This window comes from Lissotriton vulgaris, unplaced genomic scaffold (assembly GCF_964263255.1).
Source record: "Lissotriton vulgaris unplaced genomic scaffold, aLisVul1.2 SCAFFOLD_787, whole genome shotgun sequence".
Taxonomy (NCBI): Eukaryota; Metazoa; Chordata; class Amphibia; order Caudata; family Salamandridae; genus Lissotriton; species Lissotriton vulgaris.
The window spans coordinates 473,888-496,444 of record NW_028255626.1 but is presented as its reverse complement, the minus strand read 5'-3'; the positions used below and the strand labels follow the sequence as shown (position 1 = coordinate 496,444).

General features: G+C 50.7%; 1 protein-coding gene across 1 annotated transcript in view; it reads left to right on the top strand.

The window, feature by feature from the left end:
- The window catches only part of LOC147659051 (NACHT, LRR and PYD domains-containing protein 12-like), a 487,072-nt gene that overhangs the window by 263,328 nt on the left and 201,187 nt on the right, over positions 1 to 22,557 (top strand). Inside the window, exon 13 of the mRNA XM_086952007.1 lies at positions 12,325 to 12,495. Within this exon, the coding sequence (XP_086808133.1) occupies positions 12,325 to 12,495 (171 nt within the window). The remainder of the gene's footprint in view (positions 1 to 12,324; positions 12,496 to 22,557) is intronic.

Sequence of the window (22,557 nt, the reverse complement as noted above, 5' to 3'; positions counted from 1 at the left end):
GAGTCGGTGTCCTGGCTCTGTCATGCGGGAAGGGAGCGAGCCCCCTTCTGGGGCCTGTCCAACACCTGTGATACTCAGTACTATTACTCCAAGCATCTATACTGTACCTGGATGGGCTGCCCTGTGATACTCAGTACTATTACTCCAAACATCCATACTGTACCTGGGTGGGCTGCACTGTGTGATTCAGTACTATAACACCAACCATCCGTACTGAACATGGATGGGCTGCCCTGTGATACTCAGTACTATTACTCATAAGCATCTGTACTGTACCTGGATGGGCTGCCCTGTGATACTCAGTACTATAACACCAAGCATCCGTACTTGACCTGGGTAGGCTGCGCTCTGTGACCCAGTACTATAACACCAAGCATCCGTACTGTACCTGGGTAGGCTGCACTCTGAGACCCAGTACTAAAACACAAGGCATCTGTACTGTACCTAGGTGGGCTGCCCTGTGAGAACCAGTACTTTAGCACACAAACATCTGTACTGTACCTGTGTGCGCTACCCTCTGTGACACAGTACTATAACACTAAGCATCCGTACTGTACCTGGGTTGGCTGCGCTCTGTGACCCAGTACTATAACACCAAGCATCCGCACTATACCTGGGTAGGCTGCAATCTGAGACCCAGTACTATAACACCAAGCATCCATACTGTACCTGGGTGAGCTGCCCTGTGAGACCCAGTACTATAACACCAAGCATCCGTACTGTACCTGTGTGGGATACCCTTTGTGACCCAGTACTATAACACCAAGCATCCATACTGAAGCTGGGTGGGCTGCCCTCTGTTACCCAGTACTATAAGACCAAGCATCCGTACTTTACCCCGGTGGTCTTCATTGTGATACTCAGTACTATTACTCCTAGCATCTGTACTGTACCTGGATGGGCTGCCCTGTGATACTCAGTACTATTACTCCAAGCATCCGTACTGTACCTGGGTGGGCTCCCCTCTGTGACCCGGTACTATAACACCAAGCATCCATACTGTACCTCGGGGGGTGCCCTCTAAGATCCACTACAATACCACCAAGCATATGTACTGTACCTGGGTGGGCTACCCTATGGGAGACCCAGTTCTATAAAACCATGCATCCGTACTGTACCTGGGTGGGCTGCCCTCTGAGACCCAGTACTATAGCACCAAGCATCAGTACTGTACCTGGATGGGCTGCCCTGTGTTACTCAGTACTATTACTCCAAGCATCCGTACTGTACCTGGATGGGCTGCACTCTTTGACTGAGTACTATAACACCAAGCATCCATACTGTACCTGGATGGGCTGCCCTGTGATACTCAGTACTGTTACTCCAAGCATCCGTACAGTACCTGGGTGGGCTGCACTCTGGGACTCAGTACTATAACACCAAGCATCCGTACTGTACCTGGGTGGGCTGCACTCTGTGAGTCAGTACTATAACACCAAGCATCTGTACTGTACCTGGATGGGCTGCCCTGTGATACTCAGAACTATTACTCCAAGCATCTGTACTGTGCCTGGATGGGCTGCCCTGTGATACTCAGTACTATTACTCCAAGCATCCGTACTGTACCTGGGTGGGCTGCCCTGTGATACTCAGTACTATTACTCCAAGCATCGTACTGTACCTAGATGGGCTGCCCTGTGATACTCAGTACTATTACTCCAAACATCCATACTGTACCTGGATGGGCTGCACTCTGTGACTCAGTACTATAACACCAACCATCCGTACTGTACCTGGATGGGCTGCCCTGTGATACTCAGTACTATTACTCCAAGCATCCGTACTGTACCTGGGTGAGCTGCACTCTGTGAGTCAGTACTATAACACCAAGCATCCGTACTGTATCCTGCATGGGCTGCCCCCTGTGACCCAGTACTTCAACACCAAGCATCCATACTGTACCTGGGCTGTCTGCCTTGTGATACTCAGTATTATAACACCAAGCATCGGTACTGTACCTTGGTGGGCTGCACTCTGTGACCCAGTACTATAACACCAAGCATCCGTACTGTACCAGGGTGCTCTACCCTGTGATACTCAGTACTATAACTCCAAGCATCCATACTGAACCTGGATGGGCTGCCCTGTGATACTCAGCATCCATACTGTACCTGGGTGGGCTGCACTCTGTGACTCAGTTATATAGCACCAAGCATCAGTACTGTACCTGGGTGGGCTGCACTCAGTGACCCAGTACTATAATACCAAGTGTCCATACTATACCAGGGTGGTCTACCCTGTGATCCTCAGTACAATAACTCCAAGCATCCGTACTGTACCTGGGTGGGGTGCACTTTTTGACTCAGTACTATAACACCAAGCATCCATACTGTACAAGGTTTGTCTGCCTTGTGATACTCAGTAATATAACACCAAGCATCGGTACTGTACCTGGGAGGGCTGCACTCTGTGACCTAGTACTATAACACCAAGTGTCCATACTATACCAGGGTCGTCTACCCTGTGATACTCAGTACTCTAACTCAAAGCATCTGCACTGTACCTTGGTGGGTTGCACTCTGTGACCAAGTACCATAACACCAAGCATCCGTACTGTACCAGGGTTCTCTACCCTGTGATAGTCAGTACTATAACTATAAGCATCCATACTGTACCAGGGTGCTCTACCCTGTGATACTCAGTACTATAACACCAAGCATCCGTACTGTACCAGGGTGCTCTACCCTGTGATACTCAGTACTATAACACTAAGCATCTGTACTGTACCAAGGTGGGCTGCCCTGTGATGCCCAGTACTATAACACCAAGCATCCACACTCTACCAGGGTGCTCTACCCTGTGATACTCAGTACTATAACTCCAAGCATCCATACTGTACCTGGATGGGCCGCCCTCTGTAATACCCAGTACTATAACACCAAGCATCCGTACTGTACCTGGGTGGGCTGCCCTCTATGAGACCCAGTACTTTAACACCAAGCATCCATACTGTACCTGGGTGGGCCACCCTCTGTGACTAAGTACTGAAACACCACGCATCTGTACTGTACCTGGGTGGCCTGCACTCTGTGACCCAGTACTATAACAACAAGAATCCATACTGAACCTGGGTGGGCTTCAATCTGTGACCCAGTACTATAACACTAAGCATCCGTACTGTAGCTAGGTGGGCTGCAATCTATGACCCAGTACTATTACAACAAGCATCCGTACTGTACCTGGGTGGGCTGCCCTCTGTTACCCAGTACTATAAGACCAAGCATCCGTACTTTACCCCGGTGGTCTTCCTTGTGATACTCAGTACTATTACTCCTAGCATCTGTACTGTACCTGGATGGGCTGCCCTGTGATACTCAGTACTATTTCTCCAAGCATCCCTACTGTACCTGGGTGGGCTCCCTTCTGTGACCCGGTACTAAAACACTAAGCATCCATACTGTACCTCAGTGGGTGCCCTCTAAGATCCACTACAATAACACCAAGCATATGTACTGTACCTGGGTGGGCTACCCTATGGGAGACCCAGTACTATAAAACCATGCATCCGTACTGTACCTGGGTGGTCTGCCCTCTGAGACCCAGTACTATAACACCAAGCATCTGTACTGTACCTGGATGGGCTGCCCTGTGATACTCAGTACTATTACTCCAAGCATCCGTACTGTACCTGGGTGGGCTGCACTCTTTGACTGAGTACTATAACACCAAGCATCCATACTGTACCTGGATGGGCTGCCCCGTGATACTCAGTACTGTTACTCCAAGCATCCGTACAGTACCTGGGTGGGCTGCACTCTGGGACTCAGTACTATAACACCAAGCATCCATACTGTACCTGGGTGGGCTGCACTCTGTGAGTCTGTACTATAACACCAAGCATCCGTACTGTACCTGGATGGGCTGCCCTGTGATACTCAGTACTATTACTCCAAGCATCTGTACTGTGCCTGGATGGGCTGCCCTGTGATACTCAGTACTATTACTCCAAGCATCCGTACTGTACCTGGGTGGGCTGCCCTGTGATACTCAGTACTATTACTCCAAGCATCGTACTGTACCTAGATGGGCTGCCCTGTGATACTCAGTACTATTACTCCAAACATCCATACTGTACCTGGATGGGCTGCACTCTGTGACTCAGTACTATAACACCAACCATCCGTAATGTACCGGGATGGGCTGCCCTGTGATACTCAGTACTATTACTCCAAGCATCTGTACTGTACCTGGATGGGCTGCCCTGTGATACTCAGTACTATTACTCCAAGCATCCGTACTGTACCTGGGTGAGCTGCACTCTGTGAGTCAGTACTATAACACCAAGCATCTGTACTGTATCCTGCATGGGCTGCCCCCTGTGACCCAGTACTTCAACACCAAGCATCCGTACTGTACCTGGGCTGTCTGCCTTGTGATACTCAGTATTATAACACCAAGCATCGGTACTGTACCTGGGTGGGCTGTACTCTGTGACCCAGTACTATAACACCAAATGTCCATACTATACCGGGGTGGTCTACCCTGTGATACTCAGTACTATAACTCCAAGCATCCGTACTGTACCTTGGTGGGCTGCACTCTGTGACCCAGTACTATAACACCAAGCATCCGTACTGTACCAGGGTGCTCTACCCTGTGATACTCAGTACTATAACTCCAAGCATCCATACTGAACCTGGATGGGCTGCCCTGTGATACTCAGTACAATTACTCCAAGCATCCATACTGTACCTGGGTGGGCTGCACTCTGTGACTCAGTTATAGAGCACCAAGCATCGGTACTGTACCTGGGTGGGCTGCACTCAGTGACCCAGTACTATAATACCAAGTGTCCATACTATACCAGGGTGGTCTACCCTGTGATCCTCAGTACAATAACTCCAAGCATCCGTACTGTACCTGGGTGGGGTGCACTTTTTGACTCAGTACTATAACACCAAGCATCCATACTGTACAAGGTTTGTCTGCCTTGTGATACTCAGTAATATAACACCAAGCATCGGTACTGTACCTGGGAGGGCTGCACTCTGTGACCTAGTACTATAACACCAAGTGTCCATACTATACCAGGGTGGTCTACCCTGTGATACTCAGTACTCTAACTCAAAGCATCTGCACTGTACCTTGGTGGGTTGCACTCTGTGACCAGGTACCATAACACCAAGCATCCGTACTGTACCAGGGTGCTCTACCCTGTGATAGTCAGTACTATAACTATAAGCATCCATACTGTACCAGGGTGCTCTACCCTGTGATACTCAGTACTATAACACCAAGCATCCGTACTGTACCAGGGTGCTCTACCCTGTGATACTCAGTACTATAACACTAAGCATCTGTACTGTACCTGGGTGGGCTGCCCTGTGATGCCCAGTACTATAACACCAAGCATCCACACTCTACCAGGGTGCTGTACCCTGTGATACTCAGTACTATAACTCCAAGCATCCATACTGTACCTGGATGGGCCGCCCTCTGTGATACCCAGTACTATAACACCAAGCATCCGTACTGTACCTGGGTGGGCTGCGCTCTATGAGACCAAGTACTATAACAACAAGCATCCATGCTGTACCTGGGTGGCCTGAACTATGTGACCCGATATTATAACAACAAGCATCTGTACTGTACCTGGGTGGGTTGGCTGCCCTCTGTGATGCAGTACTATAACACCAAGCATCTGTACTGTCCTGGGGTGGGTGCCCTCTGAGACCCAGTACTATAAAACCAAGCATCCGTATTGTACCTGGGTGGGCTGCCCTGTGAGACCCAGTACTATAACACCAAGCATCTGTACTGCACCAGGGTGGTCTACCTTCTGTGACCAAGTACTATAACACCAAGCATCTGTTAAGTACCTGGGTGGGTGCCCTCTGAGACCCAGTATTATAACACCAAGCATCTGTACTGTACCTTGGTTAGTTGGCTGCCCTCTGTGACCCAGTACTATAACACCAAGCATCTGTACTGTACCTGGGTGGACTGGCTGCCCTCTGAGAACCAGTACTATAACAGCAAGCATTCATACTCTACCTGGGTGGGCTGCCCTCTGTGACCCAGTACTATAACACCAAGCATCCATAATGTACCTGGGTGGGCTGCACTCTTTGACCCTGAACTATAACACCAAGCATCTGTACTGTGCCTGGGTGGGTTGGCTGCCCTCTGTGACCCAGTACTATAACACCAAACATCTGTACTGTACCTGGGTGGTCTGCCCTCTGTGACCCAGTACTATAACACCAAGCATCGGTACTGTACCTAGGTGGGTGCCCTCTGAGACCCAGTACTATAACACCAAGCATCCGTACTGTACCTGGGTGGGCTGCCCTGTGAGACCCAGTACTATCACACCAAGCATCTGTACTGTACCTGGGTGGGCTGCCCTTTGTGACCCAGTACTATAACACCAAGCATCTGTACTGTACCTGGGTGAACTGCACTCTGTGACCCAGTACTATAACACCAAGCATCTGTACTGTACCTGGGTGGGTTGGCTGCCCTCTGTGACCTAGTACTATACCACCAAGCATCTGTACTATACCAAGGGGGTCTACCCTCTATGACCTAGTACTATAACACCAAGCATCCGTACTGTACCTGGGTGGGATGCCCTCTGTGACCCAGTACTATAACACCAAGCATCCGTACTATACCTGGGTGGGTGCCTTTTGAGACCCAGTACTATAACACCAAGCATCAGTACTGTACCTGGGTGGGTTGGCTGCCCTCTGTGACCTAGTACTATACCACCAAGCATCTGTACTGTACCAAGGGGGTCTACCCTCTATGACCTAGTACTATAACACCAAGCATCCGTACTGTACCTGGGTGGGATGCCCTCTGTGACCCAGTACTATAACACCAAGCATCCATACTATACCTGGGTGGGTGCCTTTTGAGACCCAGTACTATAACACCAAGCATCCGTACTGTACCTGGGTGGGTTGGCTGCCCTCTGTGATGCAGTACTATAACACCAAGCATCTGTACTGTACCTGGGTGGGCTGCCCTCTGTGACTCAGTACTATAACACCATGAATCCGTACTGTACCTGGGTCGGCTGGCTGCTCTCTGAGACCCAGTACTATAACAGTAAGCATCCGTACTGTACCTGGGTGGGCTGCCCTCTGTCACCCAGTACTATAACACCAAGCATCTGTACTGTACCTGGGTGGTCTGCACTCTCTGACCCAGTACTATAACTTCAAGCATCTGTACAGTGCCTGGGTGGGTTGACTGCCCTCTCTGACCCAGTACTATAACACCAAGCATCTGTACTGTACCTGGGTGGCCTGCCCTCAGAGACCCAGAACTATAAAACTAAACATGTGTACTGTGCCTGGGTGGGCTTCCCCTCTGTAACCCAGTACTATAACACCAAGCATCCATACTGTACCTGGGTGGGTGCCCTCTGAGACCCAGTACTATAACACCAAACATCTGTACTTACCTGGATGGGCTACCCTATGGGAGACCCAGTACTATAACACCAAGCATCTGTACTGTACCTGGGTGGGCTGCACTCTCTGACCCAGTACTATAACTTCAAGCATCTGTACAGTGCCTGGGTGGGTTGACTGCCCTCTGTGACCCAGTACTATAACACCAAGCATCTGTACTGTACCTGGGTGGCCTGCCCTCAGAGACCCAGAACTATAAAACCAAACATGTGTACTGTGCCTGGGTGGGCTTCCCTCTGTAACCCAATACTATAACACCAAGCATCAATACTGTACCTGGGTGGGTGCCTCTGAGTCCCAGTACTATAACACCAAACATCTGTACTTACCTGGATGGGCTACCCTATGGGAGACCCAGTACTATAACACCAAGCATCTGTACTGTACCTGGGTGGGCTGCCCTGTGAAACCCAGAACAATAACACCAAGCATCTGTACTGTACCTGAGTGTGTTGGCTGCCCTCTGTGACCCAGTACTATAACACCAAGCATCCGTACTGTACCTGGGTAGGCTGTACTCTGAGACCCAGTACTATAACACCAAGCATTCGTACTTTACCTGTGTGGGCTACCATCTGTGACCCAGTACTATAACACTAAGCATCCGTACTGTACCTGGGTGGGCTGCCCTCTGTTACCCAGTACTATAACACCAAGCATCCGTACTGTACCCAGGTGGTCTGCCTTGTGATACTCATTACTATAACTCCAAGCATCCGTACTGTACCTGGGTCGGCTGCCCTCTGTGACCCGGTACTATAACACCAAGCATCCATACTGTACTTCGGTGGGTACCCTCTGAGATCCACTACAATAAAACCGAGCATATGTACTGTACCTGGGTGGGCGACCCTATGGGAAACCCAGTACTGTAAAACCATGCATCCGTACTGTACCTGGTTGGGCTGCCATTTGAGACCCCGTACTATAACACCAAGGATCTATACTGTACCTGGGTGGGTACCCTCTGAGACCCAGTACTATAACACCAAACATCTGTACTGTACCTGGGTGGTCTGCCCTCTGTGACCCAGTACTATAACACCAAGCATCGGTACTGTACCTAGGTGGGTGCCCTCTGAGACCCAGTACTATAACACCAAGCATCCATATTGTACCTGGGTGGGCTGCCCTGTGAGACCCAGTACTATAACACCAAGCATCTGTACTGTACCTGGGTGGGCTGCCCTTTGTGACCCAGTACTATAACACCAAGCATCTGTACTGTACCTGGGTGAACTGCACTCTGTGACCCAGTACTATAACACCAAGCATCTGTACTGTACCTGGGTGGGTTGGCTGCCCTCTGTGACCTAGTACTATACCACCAAGCATCTGTACTATACCAAGGGGGTCTACCCTCTATGACCTAGTACTATAACACCAAGCATCCGTACTGTACCTGGGTGGGATGCCCTCTGTGACCCAGTACTATAACACCAAGCATCCGTACTATACCTGGGTGGGTGCCTTTTGAGACCCAGTACTATAACACCAAGCATCAGTACTGTACCTGGGTGGGTTGGCTGCCCTCTGTGACCTAGTACTATACCACCAAGCATCTGTACTGTACCAAGGGGGTCTACCCTCTATGACCTAGTACTATAACACCAAGCATCCGTACTGTACCTGGGTGGGATGCCCTCTGTGACCCAGTACTATAACACCAAGCATCCGTACTATACCTGGGTGGGTGCCTTTTGAGACCCAGTACTATAACACCAAGCATCCGTACTGTACCTGGGTGGGTTGGCTGCCCTCTGTGATGCAGTACTATAACACCAAGCATCTGTACTGTACCTGGGTGGGCTGCCCTCTGTGACTCAGTACTATAACACCATGAATCCGTACTGTACCTGGGTCGGCTGGCTGCTCTCTGAGACCCAGTACTATAACAGCAAGCATCCGTACTGTACCTGGGTGGGCTGCCCTCTGTCACCCAGTACTATAACACCAAGCATCTGTACTGTACCTGGGTGGTCTGCACTCTCTGACCCAGTACTATAACTTCAAGCATCTGTACAGTGCCTGGGTGGGTTGACTGCCCTCTCTGACCCAGTACTATAACACCAAGCATCTGTACTGTACCTGGATGGCCTGCCCTCAGAGACCCAGAACTATAAAACTAAACATGTGTACTGTGCCTGGGTGGGCTTCCCCTCTGTAACCCAGTACTATAACAGCAAGCATCCATACTGTACCTGGGTGGGTGCCCTCTGAGACCCAGTACTATAACACCAAACATCTGTACTTACCTGGATGGGCTACCCTATGGGAGACCCAGTACTATAACACCAAGCATCTGTACTGTACCTGGGTGGGCTGCACTCTCTGACCCAGTACTATAACTTCAAGCATCTGTACAGTGCCTGGGTGGGTTGGCTGCCCTCTGTGACCCAGTACTATAACACCAAGCATCTGTACTGTACCTGGGTGGCCTGCCCTCAGAGACCCAGAACTATAAAACCAAACATGTGTACTGTGCCTGGGTGGGCTTCTCTCTGTAACCCAATACTATAACACCAAGCATCCATACTGTACCTGGGTGGGTGCCTCTGAGTCCCAGTACTATAACACCAAACATCTGTACTTACCTGGATGGGCTACCCTATGGGAGGCCCAGTACTATAACACCAAGCATCTGTACTGTACCTGGGTGGGCTGCCCTGTGAAACCCAGTACAATAACACCAAGCATCTGTACTGTACCTGAGTGTGTTGGCTGCCCTCTGTGACCCAGTACTATAACACCAAGCATCCGTACTGTACCTGGGTAGGCTGTACTCTGAGACCCAGTACTATAACACCAAGCATTCGTACTTTACCTGTGTGGGCTACCATCTGTGACCCAGTACTATAACACTAAGCATCCGTACTGTACCTGGGTGGGCTGCCCTCTGTTACCCAGTACTATAACACCAAGCATCCGTACTGTACCCAGGTGGTCTGCCTTGTGATACTCATTACTATAACTCCAAGCATCCGTACTGTACCTGGGTCGGCTGCCCTCTGTGACCCGGTACTATAACACCAAGCATCCATACTGTACTTCGGTGGGTACCCTCTGAGATCCACTACAATAAAACCGAGCATATGTACTGTACCTGGGTTGGCGACCCTATGGGAAACCCAGTACTGTAAAACCATGCATCCGTACTGTACCTGGTTGGGCTGCCCTTTGAGACCCCGTACTATAACACCAAGGATCTATACTGTACCTGGGTGGGTACCCTCTGAGACCCAGTACTATAACACTAAGCATCTGTACTGCACCTGGGTGGGCTACCCTATGGGAGACCCAGTACTATAACACCAAACATCCATACTGTAGCTGGGTGGGCTGCCCTGTGAGACCCAGTACTATAACACCAAACATCTGTACTGCACCAGGGTGGTCTACCCTCTGTGACCGAGTACTATAACACCAAGCTGTACTGTACCTGGGTGGGTGCCCTCTGAGACCCAGTACTATAACACCAAGCATCTTTACTGTACCTCGGTGAGTTTGCTGCCCTCTGTGACCCAGTACTATAACACCAAGCATCTGTACTGTACCTGGGTGGGTGTCCTCTGTGACCCAGTTCTAAAACACCAAACATCCTTACTGTAACTGGGTCGGCTGCCATGTGAGACCCAGTACTATAACACAAAGCATCCTTACTGTACCTGGGTAGGCTGCACTCTGAGTCCCAGTACTATAACACCAAGCATCTGTACTGTACCTGGGTGGGTTAGGTGCCCTCTAGGACCCAGTACTATAATGCCAAGCATCCATACTGTACCTGGGTGGGTTGGCTGCCCTCTGTGACCCAGTCATATAACACCAAGCATCCGTACTGTACCTGGGTGGGTGCCCTCTGTGACCCAGTACTATAACCCAAGCATCCATACTGTACCTGGATGGGCTACCCTCTGAGATCAAGTACTATAACACCAAGCATCTGTACTGTACCTGGGTGGGCTGCCCTCTGATACCCAGTACTATAACACCAAGCATCCGTACTGTACCTGGGTGGGATGCCCTCTGAGACCCAGTACTATAACACCAAACATCAATACTGTACCTAGGTGGGCTGCTCTGTAAGATCCAGTACTATAACACCAAGCATCCGTACTGTACCTGGGTGGGTTGCCCTGTTAGACCCAGTACTATTACACCAAGCATCCATACTGTACCTGGGTGGGCTGCCCTGTAAGACCCAGTACTATAACACCAAGCATCTGTACTGTACCTGGGTAGGCTGCCCTGTGAGACCCAGTACTATAACACCAAGCATCTGTACTTTACCTGGGTGGGCTGCCCTGTAAGACCCCGTACTATAACACCAAGCATCTGTACTGTACCTGGGCAGGCTGCCCTCTGAGACCCAGTACTATAACACCAAGCATCTGTACTGTACATGGGTGGGCTTCCCTGTAAGACCCAGTGCTATAACACCAAGCATCTGTACTGTACCTGGGGGGGCTGCCCTCTGAGACCCAGTACTGTAACACCAAGCACCTGTACAGTACCTGGGTGGGTGCCCTCTGAGACCCAGTACTATAAAACCAAGAATTTGTACTGTACCAGGGTGGGCTGCCCTGTGAGAACCAGTACTATAACACCGAGCATCCATACTGTACCGGGGGGTGTAACAAGGAGGATGTCATTGAAATGGACCTGATTCAACTTCTATTCTCTCTACTCAAAGAGAAAGTGTGTCAGCCCCTGACTGACCCGCCACGTGACAGTGGGAGGAGTTAAAGTGTTTCTTGTGCACCTCAGATCTGAGAGTCTGGGCCATGACATCTGTTGGTCTGATTATTTATACCTTGTTTATAACTGGTTTAGTGTTGGTAATAAATACTTAAAATTAATAATGTTTTAATCCACTCTCTCTCTCTTTCTCGCACCTTCTTAGCCTCGGTCTCTGTGGGATAACCGGTGCTTCCTGTGCAGCTCTGGCCGCCGCCCTTTGCTCCAACCGCTCTTTGCTGGATCTGGACTTGAACTTCAATGAACTGGGTGACGCTGGTGCGACCCTGCTCTGTGACGCCCTGAAGCACCCGGACACCCGGCTGCAGAGGATCAGGTAAGGAATGGGGAGGGGGGGGGGGGAGAGCTTTTCTGAATCATCTGCATTTCTGTCCTTCACTCTGAGTTGATGGACTTTGATTAAGTCCCTTCCTAAGCAGAAACAGTGTGCTGTCTTGAGGTGGTCTCAGCATCCAGAGTAGAATAATGTCCCCAAAGGATGCAGATTTTATGGAGTCTCCCCTCCTGCTCGCATAAGTTTAATTTCTTATAGATAATTCGATGCCTACGTTCAGCTGCATCTATTCATTGGTTGTAGTGGCAGCAGAGGGTGGGTGGGGGAGGGGTGTAAATGTAGTCGAAGATACAATATTACCTCGAATGAATGCTGGCCGTGTGTTCCAACAACATTAGAACTGAAAGTGGATGAACATTTAGTAAAACTAAGGTTGTACATTCTGTTACTGAATTTGAATAAACCTATACCCACATTGATTTTTTTGTTGCATTTGCATTTTGAGAATGCTGACCAGGCTCCCTGGATGTCAGAGCACAGCACAGAAGATTGTATGCCTCATCTGTTTACAGGAAGAGCTAGAATTCACAACAAGATGGCTTGTGGTAGAGACATGGAAGGAATAAAACCAGCCAGCCTTCACACACAATGGAAAACAGAGTCAACAGTAAGAGAAATAAAAAGAGGACCTTTAGAATACTAAGAACATGTTTGGGCAGGCGGGAGGGTGAGAAAGCAAACCCCACAATGTAATGACTGGTTATCATTTGATGGGTGATAAACTGAGCGTCAGGTAGAATAAATTAAACTCAAACAGATTCTATTCATCCATCCCTGAATGCTGAAGAAGACCTCGCCCCCTCGCCCTGCCTTCATCTCTAGTGCTGGCGGTCATCACCTCAGCTTTGAAAGTGAAGTCCTGGTTTTAACCAAGACTCGTGGAGGCATCTGTTGAACAGAGTGGGGAGGGACAGATCCTTGTGACCGTCCACAAGTGAAGTCGGGGGGTTCTTCCCCAGAAGAAACACGTGTTGGCTGGGAAATTGTTTGGATTAAAGGAGACAAGATAATCACACCAGTACTTTTTTTGATCTCATTTGTATGATACATGTACCCTTTGATTCTGTGAAGAATTTGTACAAATGTCCTTTTGAACATTGGAATATTAGCGCGTGCATAGGCTTGCTGGATTCATGTTTCGACCCTAGGGTCTACTTTGGAGGGCTTAGGGTGTTCTCCCTCACCTGTTTGCACCGATGAACTTGCATCAGACAGATTTTGATTTTGCGCACACTTCATTGGCGCCATCTTCTGCCACACAAGAAACCCTCCTCTTTTGCGTTTGTCCACAAGTGAAGTCCAGTGTCTTGGCCACTTCTGCCCTATTGATACCCTGGATCAGTGTCAGGCAGAAAGGAATGGACTCCATCAAATGAACTACCTGCTGTGAGAAGTTAGCCTGGCATATGATGTCCACTATTCTAGTGGGCACCTTGCACCAGTCTTAACGACCCTTATTGATGGAGGTTGTAAAGTCAACCTTATAGAAAGCTATCCTAGTGGTAGCATGGACCGGCAGTCTTGTCGCAGGTAAACTGCTCTGTAGCAGAACTGTGCACAGAGAGACGGAACCTCAGTGAATTAGGATGATCCAAAACTCACCTTAGTATCCAGTACCCCCTACCTGGCTGGCAATCAGTGTCTTATTTGGTATTACGAATCCCCAATAGTTAGACAACCCAGAACATGAACTCAGTACACCTCAGGAAACGTGGAACACATGAAAACTCTTTCGTACTACTCACTACTTAGTCCAAAACAGAGAGTAAAAGAGGAAACGTGCAATATGGTAATATGTATTACTAAAGCTGTCCTTGTAGGTATAGTATCTTAGATAATACAAGCAAACATATTATCAGAAGTAAGGTTATCAGCATTGTTACAATTCCATAAAATATGAAGGGAGAAAGCATGATAAATGCTAATTGTCAGAAGATACTTCTTACCCTCCATTGCTAGTATATAGTATTATATCTAAAGAAGGTCTCTTGGGATTACCAGGGCGGCCCCATACCTTTGGTTCTAGTAGAATGAGATCACATCATATCCTAATTCCAGCTCTCAGCATACAACGGTTCGTCAGAAGGCTGCCAGCTGCTCCGTGCAGCGCCATATCAAAACATGTTGCAATCGCGTCACCCACAGCTGCCTATGTGTTATGGCTACAGAGTGCTCCAATCAAACCAGAAAGCAACTACTGTGTGAAAACAACCTTGAGGGTCAGCAGCACTCGCTGTGCAGACATCTCTCACCAAGCTAGATAATAATGTATGAAAAACATAATAGTCTCGAGTAAATTAAAACACTCTGCGGCACTCCAAGGCTCTATAATATCATGTGCCGTGTGCAAAGCAACAGAAAGAATAAAAATGGCGTTTAAGCATCTAAAAGGCCATGCTAACTTAACACAGTAGAAAAGCAAACGTACTCTATATGACAGTATTTAGGCTAAGACTTCAGAAGGCGAGTTAAGCAAGTTGTTTTACCATATATAATCCCTGAATACCAAATGAAAGGATACCACACAAGGTATATATCAAATATATATGTATTTATTTCTAAACACAACCCCTCTGAACTCTTTATGAGGTCAGAGGTAAAAATACAATACAAGTCACAGAGTTAATACACAATAAGTTGCACAGTATACGTTATGCCCTAGGGGCCTCACTAACCATATACTAAGAGAGGGGTATAAGAACAACGTGAGAGTTAGAAAGCAGGCCTAGGGCCTGTAGAATCGCTGGCGCTACACTAAGCAACCAGTTGTTAGGAAGTAGGAGACCCACGGGAGCCATGTGCAGTGTCTAAACACAGGCGCGGGTTCCCATTGACTTTCTATGGTGTTCATAAAAGTTACAAAGTTAAAGATTGAGGACACTTCCAGATGGACTTGGATGGAACCTTTTTAAACTAGGACACTAGAAGAGTCAATACCCACGGGTGCATAGGTGTCTTTTCGTGTCAGGTTTCGTCGTTTCTCATTACTACTTGGCTGTAATGCCATTTGTTTCCACTCAGTACGGATGTTGCTCCACGTTCGCCTGCACATTACTTAGTGGAAATGGTGCACCACCTCCGCCAGCACATTAATTGGCAGAAGTGCCTTTTGTTTCCACTTAGTGGAGATTCTGCTCCAACTACTCCTGCCCATTAATTGGCAGAAGTGCCATTTTTTCCACTCAGTGGAGATGCTGCTCCACCTGCTCCTGCCCATTAATTGGCAGAAGTGCCATTTGTTTCCACTCAGTGGAGATGCTGCTCCACATCCACCTGCACATTAATTGGCAGAAGGGCCATTTGTTTATACTCAGTGGATATTCTGCTCCACATCCACCTGCACATTAATTGGCAGAAGGGCCATTTGTTTCCACTCAGTGGAGATGCTGCTCCACCTCCGCCTGCACATTATTTGGCAGAAGTGCCATTTGTTTCCACTCAGTGGAGATGCTGCTTCATCTCCGGCTGCACATTAATTGGCTAAAGTGCCATTTGTTTCCACTCAGTGTTGATCCGCTCCAACTCCTCCTGCCCATTAGTTGGCAGAAGTGCCATTTGTTCCACTCAGTGGAGATGCTGCTCCACCTCCGCCTGCCCATTAATTGGCAGAAGTGCCATTTGTTTCACTCAGTGGAGATGCTGCTCCACCTACGCCTGCCCATTAATTGGCAGAAGTGCCATTTTTTCCACTCAGTGGAGATGTTGCTCCACCTGCTCCTGCCCATTAATTGGCAGAAGTGCCATTTGTTTCCACTCAGTGGAGATGCTGCTCCACATCCACCTGCACATTAATTGGCAGAAGGGCCATTTGTTTATACTCAGTGGATATTCTGCTCCACATCCACCTGCACATTAATTGGCAGAAGGGCCATTTGTTTCCACTCAGTGGAGATGCTGCTCCACCTCCGGCTGCCCATTAATTGGCAGAAGTGCTATTTGTTTCCACTCAGTGGACATGCTTCTACATCTCCGCCTGTACATTATTTGGCAGAAATGCAATTTGTTTCCACTTAGTGGAGATGTTGCTCCACCTCAGCCTGCACATTAATTGGCAGAAGTGCCATTTGTTTCCACTCATTGGAGATGCTGCTTCACCTCCGGCTGCACATTAATTGGCAGAAGTGCCATTTGTTTCACTCAGTGGAGATGCTGCTCCACCTCCGGCTGCCCATTAATTGGCAGAAGTGCTATTTGTTTCCACTCAGTGGAGATGCTGCTTCACCTCCGGCTGCACATTAATTGGCAGAAGTGCCATTTGTTTCACTCAGTGGAGATGCTGCTCCACCTCCGGCTGCCCATTAATTGGCAGAAGTGCTATTTGTTTCCACTCAGTGGAGATGCTGCTTCACCTCCGGCTGCACATTAATTGGCAGAAGTGCCATTTGTTTCACTCAGTGGAGATGCTGCTCCACCTCCGGCTGCCCATTAATTGGCAGAAGTGCCAATTGTTTCCACTCAGTGGACATGCTTCTACAACTCCGCCTGCACATTATTTGGCAGAACTGCCATTTGTTTTCACTCAGTGGAGCTGCTGCTCCACCTCCGTCTGCACATTAATTGGCAGAAGTGCCAATTGTTTCCACTCAGTGGAGGTGCTGCTCCACCCCCGGCTGGCCATTAATTGGCAGAAGTGCTATTTGTTTCCACTCAGTGGAGCTGCTGCTCCACCTCCGTCTGCACATTAATTGGCAGAAGTGCCAATTGTTTCCACTCAGTAAACATGCTTCTACAACTCCGCCTGCACATTTATTGGCAGAAGTGCTATTTGTTTCCACTCAGTGGAGATACTGCTCCACCTCCGTCTGCACATTAATTGGCAGAAGTGCCAATTGTTTCCACTCAGTGGAGATGCTGCTCCACCTCCGGCTGCCCATTAATTGGCAGAAATGCTATTTGTTTCCACTCAGTGGAGATACTGCTCCACCCCCGGCTGCCCATTAATTGGCAGAAGTGCTATTTGTTTCCACTCAGTGGAGCTGCTGCTCCACCTCCGTCTGCACATTAATTGGCAGAAGTGCCAATTGTTTCCACTCAGTGGACATGCTTCTACAACTCCGCCTGCACATTTATTGGCAGAAGTGCTATTTGTTTCCACTCAGTGGAGATACTGCTCCACCCCCGGCTGCCCATTAATTGGCAGAAGTGCTATTTGTTTCCACTCAGTGGAGCTGCTGCTCCACCTCCGTCTGCACATTAATTGGCAGAAGTGCCAATTGTTTCCACTCAGTGGACATGCTTCTACAACTCCGCCTGCACATTTATTGGCAGAAGTGCTATTTGTTTCCACTCAGTGGAGATACTGCTCCACCCCCGGCTGCCCATTAATTGGCAGAAGTGCTATTTGTTTCCACTTAGTGGAGATGCTGCTCCACCTCCGGCTCCACATTAATTTGCAGAAGTGCAATTTGCTTCCACTCAGTGGAGATGCTGCTCCACCTGCTCCTGCACATTAATTTGCAGAAGTGCCATTCGTTTCCACTCAGTGGAGATGCTGCTTCACCTCCTCCTGCACATTAATTGGCAGAAATGCCATTTGTTTCCACTCAGTGGAGATGCTGCTCCACCTCCTCCTCCACATTACTTAGCTGTAATGCATTTGTTTCCACTCTCTGGAGATGCTGCTCCTTCTCCGCCTGCTCCTTCTCCGGTGACCCACTTGTGGGACACCCCCGCGCTGCACGGCCACCAGCTGCTGCGTGTGCCCCTTAGCCTTGTCCCTGCCGCGCTGCCTGCCTCGCCGCCGGCTGATTCTGTTGTCGTTTGTTTTGTTTTTGTTTTGTTCGCCATTTGTGCTTGTTAAACTGTATTTTTGCCCGTGTTAGCGTTTTTTGTTTTCCATTAGTGCCTGTTTATTTTTCAGCTTGTGTCCTTCCTGTTTGCCCGCCTACCTCGCTGCCCTCCGTCTTCCCTCCCCGCTCCCCACTTCCCGCCACCACCGCAGACCCCGCCCCTTTTTTCCTTCTGTTCCCTCCCCGCTCCCGCCTCCCAGCTGCTCCGCCCACCCGCGCACTTCGCCTTTATATGGCGACCGTGCGAACGCGCAGCAGTCACGCGCAGCGGTCACGCGCAGCGGGCGCGCCGATTGTGCGCCGAAGGCGCGCCAAAGGTAAGCCCGTCTGCGCCCGTCCGCGACTGGATCGCGACCAGCGCCAGGACCCCTGGCCCCCGAAGACCCCGACCGACCCACCTGACGTACTCCGCCGCCACCCTCATCGCTCTCAACTCCGGCCGACTCCCAGAATGCCATCAAGCCACACCACGACGCACCCACGGACCTTTCAGCTGCCACGCCTGCAAATTCACCTGCATCCAGACCTGCCTCACACCAGCACCCGCCAAGTCGAACACCAGCAGCACCCACCTCAAGTGCATCCTGCTCAACACCCGCTCCGTCCACAGACACGCCATCGAACTCTGGAACCTCCTAGACGCCACAGCCCCTGACGTTGCCTTCCTCACGGAGACCTGGATGAACGCCTCTTCAGCTCCCGACATCGCCATCGCTATCCCAGAGGGCTACAAGATCGTCCGGAGGGACCGCAATGCCAACCAGATGGGAGGAGGCATCGCCATCATCCACAAGAACACCATCCGTCTCACGACCAGCACCGACAACACCCTGACCACCACCGAACACCTGCATTTCCAGATCCACACCAACCCGAACACCACCCTCAGAGGCACCCTGATCTACCGACCCCCTGGACCACGCACACAATTCAGCGAGGACATCGCCGACTTCGTCAGCCCGCATGCCCTCCCCTCCGCTGACTACATCCTCCTGGGGGACCTCAACTTCCACCTGGAGAACAACGACTGCAACACCACCACCCTGCTGGACAACCTCGCCAACCTTAGACTCAAGCAACTGGTGTCCACCCCCACCCACCTCGCCGGACACACACTCGACGCAGTCTTCTCTTCCAGCACAGACATCGACTTCAGCCACGCCACAGAGCTTCAATGGACGGACCACAGCTGCGTCCACTTCACCTTCAAGAGAACGACGACCCACCACCACCAGCAACAGGCCGCCCGCAGAAGCTGGAACAAGATCACAGCAGACCAGCTCGCCACCTCCCTGAGCCAGCACCCTCCTGCCAGCTCAGCGAACCCCAGCCAGGCCGCCGACAACCTCACGAAGTGGATCAGCATCTGCGCGGACGAGCTCGCCCCGCTGAGGACCCCGCCCAGCAGACCCGGAAGCAAGAAAGCCCCGTGGTTCACCGACGAACTCAAGAGCTCCAAGAAGAACTGCCGAGCCCTCGAGAAAGTCTGGAGAAGGGAACCTACACCGGACAACAGGACCTCCTTCAAGCTTGCCACCCGGAAGCACCACCAGCTGATCCGCGCCGCCAAGAAAACAGCATTCAAGGAACGGTTGGACAACAACGCACACAACTGCAAGGAACTCTTCAACATCGTGAAAGAGCTTTCCAACCCCAGCGCAGGAAACAACGACATCACCCCATCGCAAGACCTCTGCAACTCCCTCGCTTCATACTTCCACAACAAGATCGCGGACATACACAACAGCTTCAACAACCAACCAACGCACACCATGGCCGAACAATCACCCCCCACCACCACCCTCCTCACCTGGACCCCGATCAGCACCGAAGACACCATCCGCACGATGAACTCCATCCACTCCGGATCACCGACCGACCCCTGCCCTCACCACGTCTTCAACAAGGCCGACGCTGTCATCGCACCCCACCTGCGAGACATCATCAACACATCATTCGACACCGCCACCTTCCCTGAGAGCTGAAAACACGCCGAACTCAGCGCCCTACTCAAGAAACCAACAGCGGACCCCACCGAACTCAAGAACTACCGCCCCATCTCGCTCCTCCCGTTTCCAGCCAAAGTCCTCGAGAAGACCGTCAACAAGCAGATGGCCGCCTTCCTCGAGACGAACGGATCCCTCGACCCCTCACAGTCTGGCTTCCGAGCCAATCACAGCACCGAGACCGCCCTCATCGCCGCCACCGATGACATCCGAGCCCTGATGGACAATGGAGAAACAGCGGCCCTCATCCTCCTAGACCTCTCCGCGGCATTCGACACGGTCTGCCACCGCACCCTAGTACAGCGCCTCAGCAACATCGGAATCCAGGACAAGGCGCTGGAATGGATCATCTCCTTCCTCGACGGAAGAACACAGAGAGTCCGCCTACCACCGTACAAGTCAGAGGCCTCCGAAGTCATCTGCGGCGTCCCTCAAGGATCATCTCTGAGCCCCACCCTCTTCAACATCTACATGAGCCCCCTCGCGGCCATCGTACGCAAACACAACCTCAGCATAATCTCCTACGCCGACGACACCCAGCTGATCCTCTCCCTTACCAACGACCCCGCCTCCGCCAGAGCCAACCTGCACGAAGGGATGAAAGAGGTAGCCGAGTGGATGACGACCAGCCGCCTGAAACTGAACTCTGACAAGACGGAGGTCCTCATCCTGGGCTCTTCCCCCTCCGCCTGGGACGACTCCTGGTGGCCTCCCGCCCTGGGCACCGCACCCAAACCGACAGACCATGCACGCAACCTGGGCTTCATCCTGGACTCCTCCCTCTCCATGACCAGGCAAGTCAACAACGTCTCCTCGGCGTGCTTCAACATCCTACGCATGCTACGGAAGATCTTCCGGTGGATCCCCACCGAGACCAGGAAGACCGTCACCCAGGCCCTCGTCACCAGGCGACTGGACTACGGCAACGCCCTCTACGCCGGTACCACCGCCAAGCTCCAGAAGAGACTCCAGCGGATCCAGAACGCCTCAGCCAGACTCATCCTCGACATCCAACGAACCAGCCACATCACCGGTCATCTGAGAGACCTTCACTGGCTCCCCGTCAACAAAAGAATCACCTTCCGCCTCCTCACCCACGCACACAAAGCCCTACACGACCAAGGCCCGAGCTACCTCAACAGCCGGATCAACTTCTACGCTCCCAAACGCCACCTCCGATCAGCCAACCACGCCCTCGCCGCCGTCCCCCGCATCCGAAGAGCGACTACAGGAGGAAGGTCCTTCTCCTACCTGGCCGCCAAGACCTGGAACTCCCTCCCTCCCGACCTGCGCCTGACCCAAGACCACCTCTCCTTCTGGAAGAAGCTGAAGACCTGGCTGCTCGAGCAGTAGCGGCACCCCCCCCCCCGCCCCATAAGTGTCACTGATTGATTGATTGATTGACAACGGCTGCCTACACATTAATTGGCAGGAGTGCTATTTCTTTCCACTCAGTGGAGATGCTGCTCCACCTCTGACACTGCCCTCGTTGCAGTGGTCGAAAAAGAGAGAAACATCTTGGACGCAGGGGGATCAGTGGCAGTGATCCTCCTGGACCTTAGTGCGGCATTCGACACGGTGGATCATGCCACTCTTGTCCATCGATTAGGCAGGGTCAGAGTTACTGTCCCTGCCCTGGCTTGGCTTACATCTTTTTTGGATCATAGAACTTTTGAGGTGGCTGATGGATGTGTACACTCCAGAGCTATGCCCCTTCAGTGTGGGGTTCCTCAGGGCTCCTCCCTGAGCCCCACACTTTTTAATGTGTACATGTCTCCCTTGGAAGAAATCGTGGCACCTTTCGGCATGAAGGTAGTCATGTATGCCGACGACACTCAACTTGTTGTAGCTTTAACTCAGTCCGCCAAATGCCTGAACAACTTAGCTGCTTGCCTCCAGGACATATCAAAATGGATGAGCGATTCTCTCCTAAAACTTAATGGGGAGAAAACAGAGATTTTACTACTGGATGAGCCTTCCAAAGTCCACACTAGGCTTTTGTGGCCAACCTGTATGGGAAAACCCCCCTCCCCAAAAAAGGAAATAAAGAGTCTTGGTATATGGCTCGACCAGGACCTTAGTTTCAAGACGCAAGCTAGGAAAACTGCTGGAACATGCCTTGGCCTTCTGCGCATGGCACGCAAAATCCTCCCCCTGATTCCGCCCCAGTCCAAGAAACTTATCATTCAGGGCCTTATCATCTCAAGATTGGACTATGGAAATGCCCTGCTCCTGGGGGCCCCAAAACT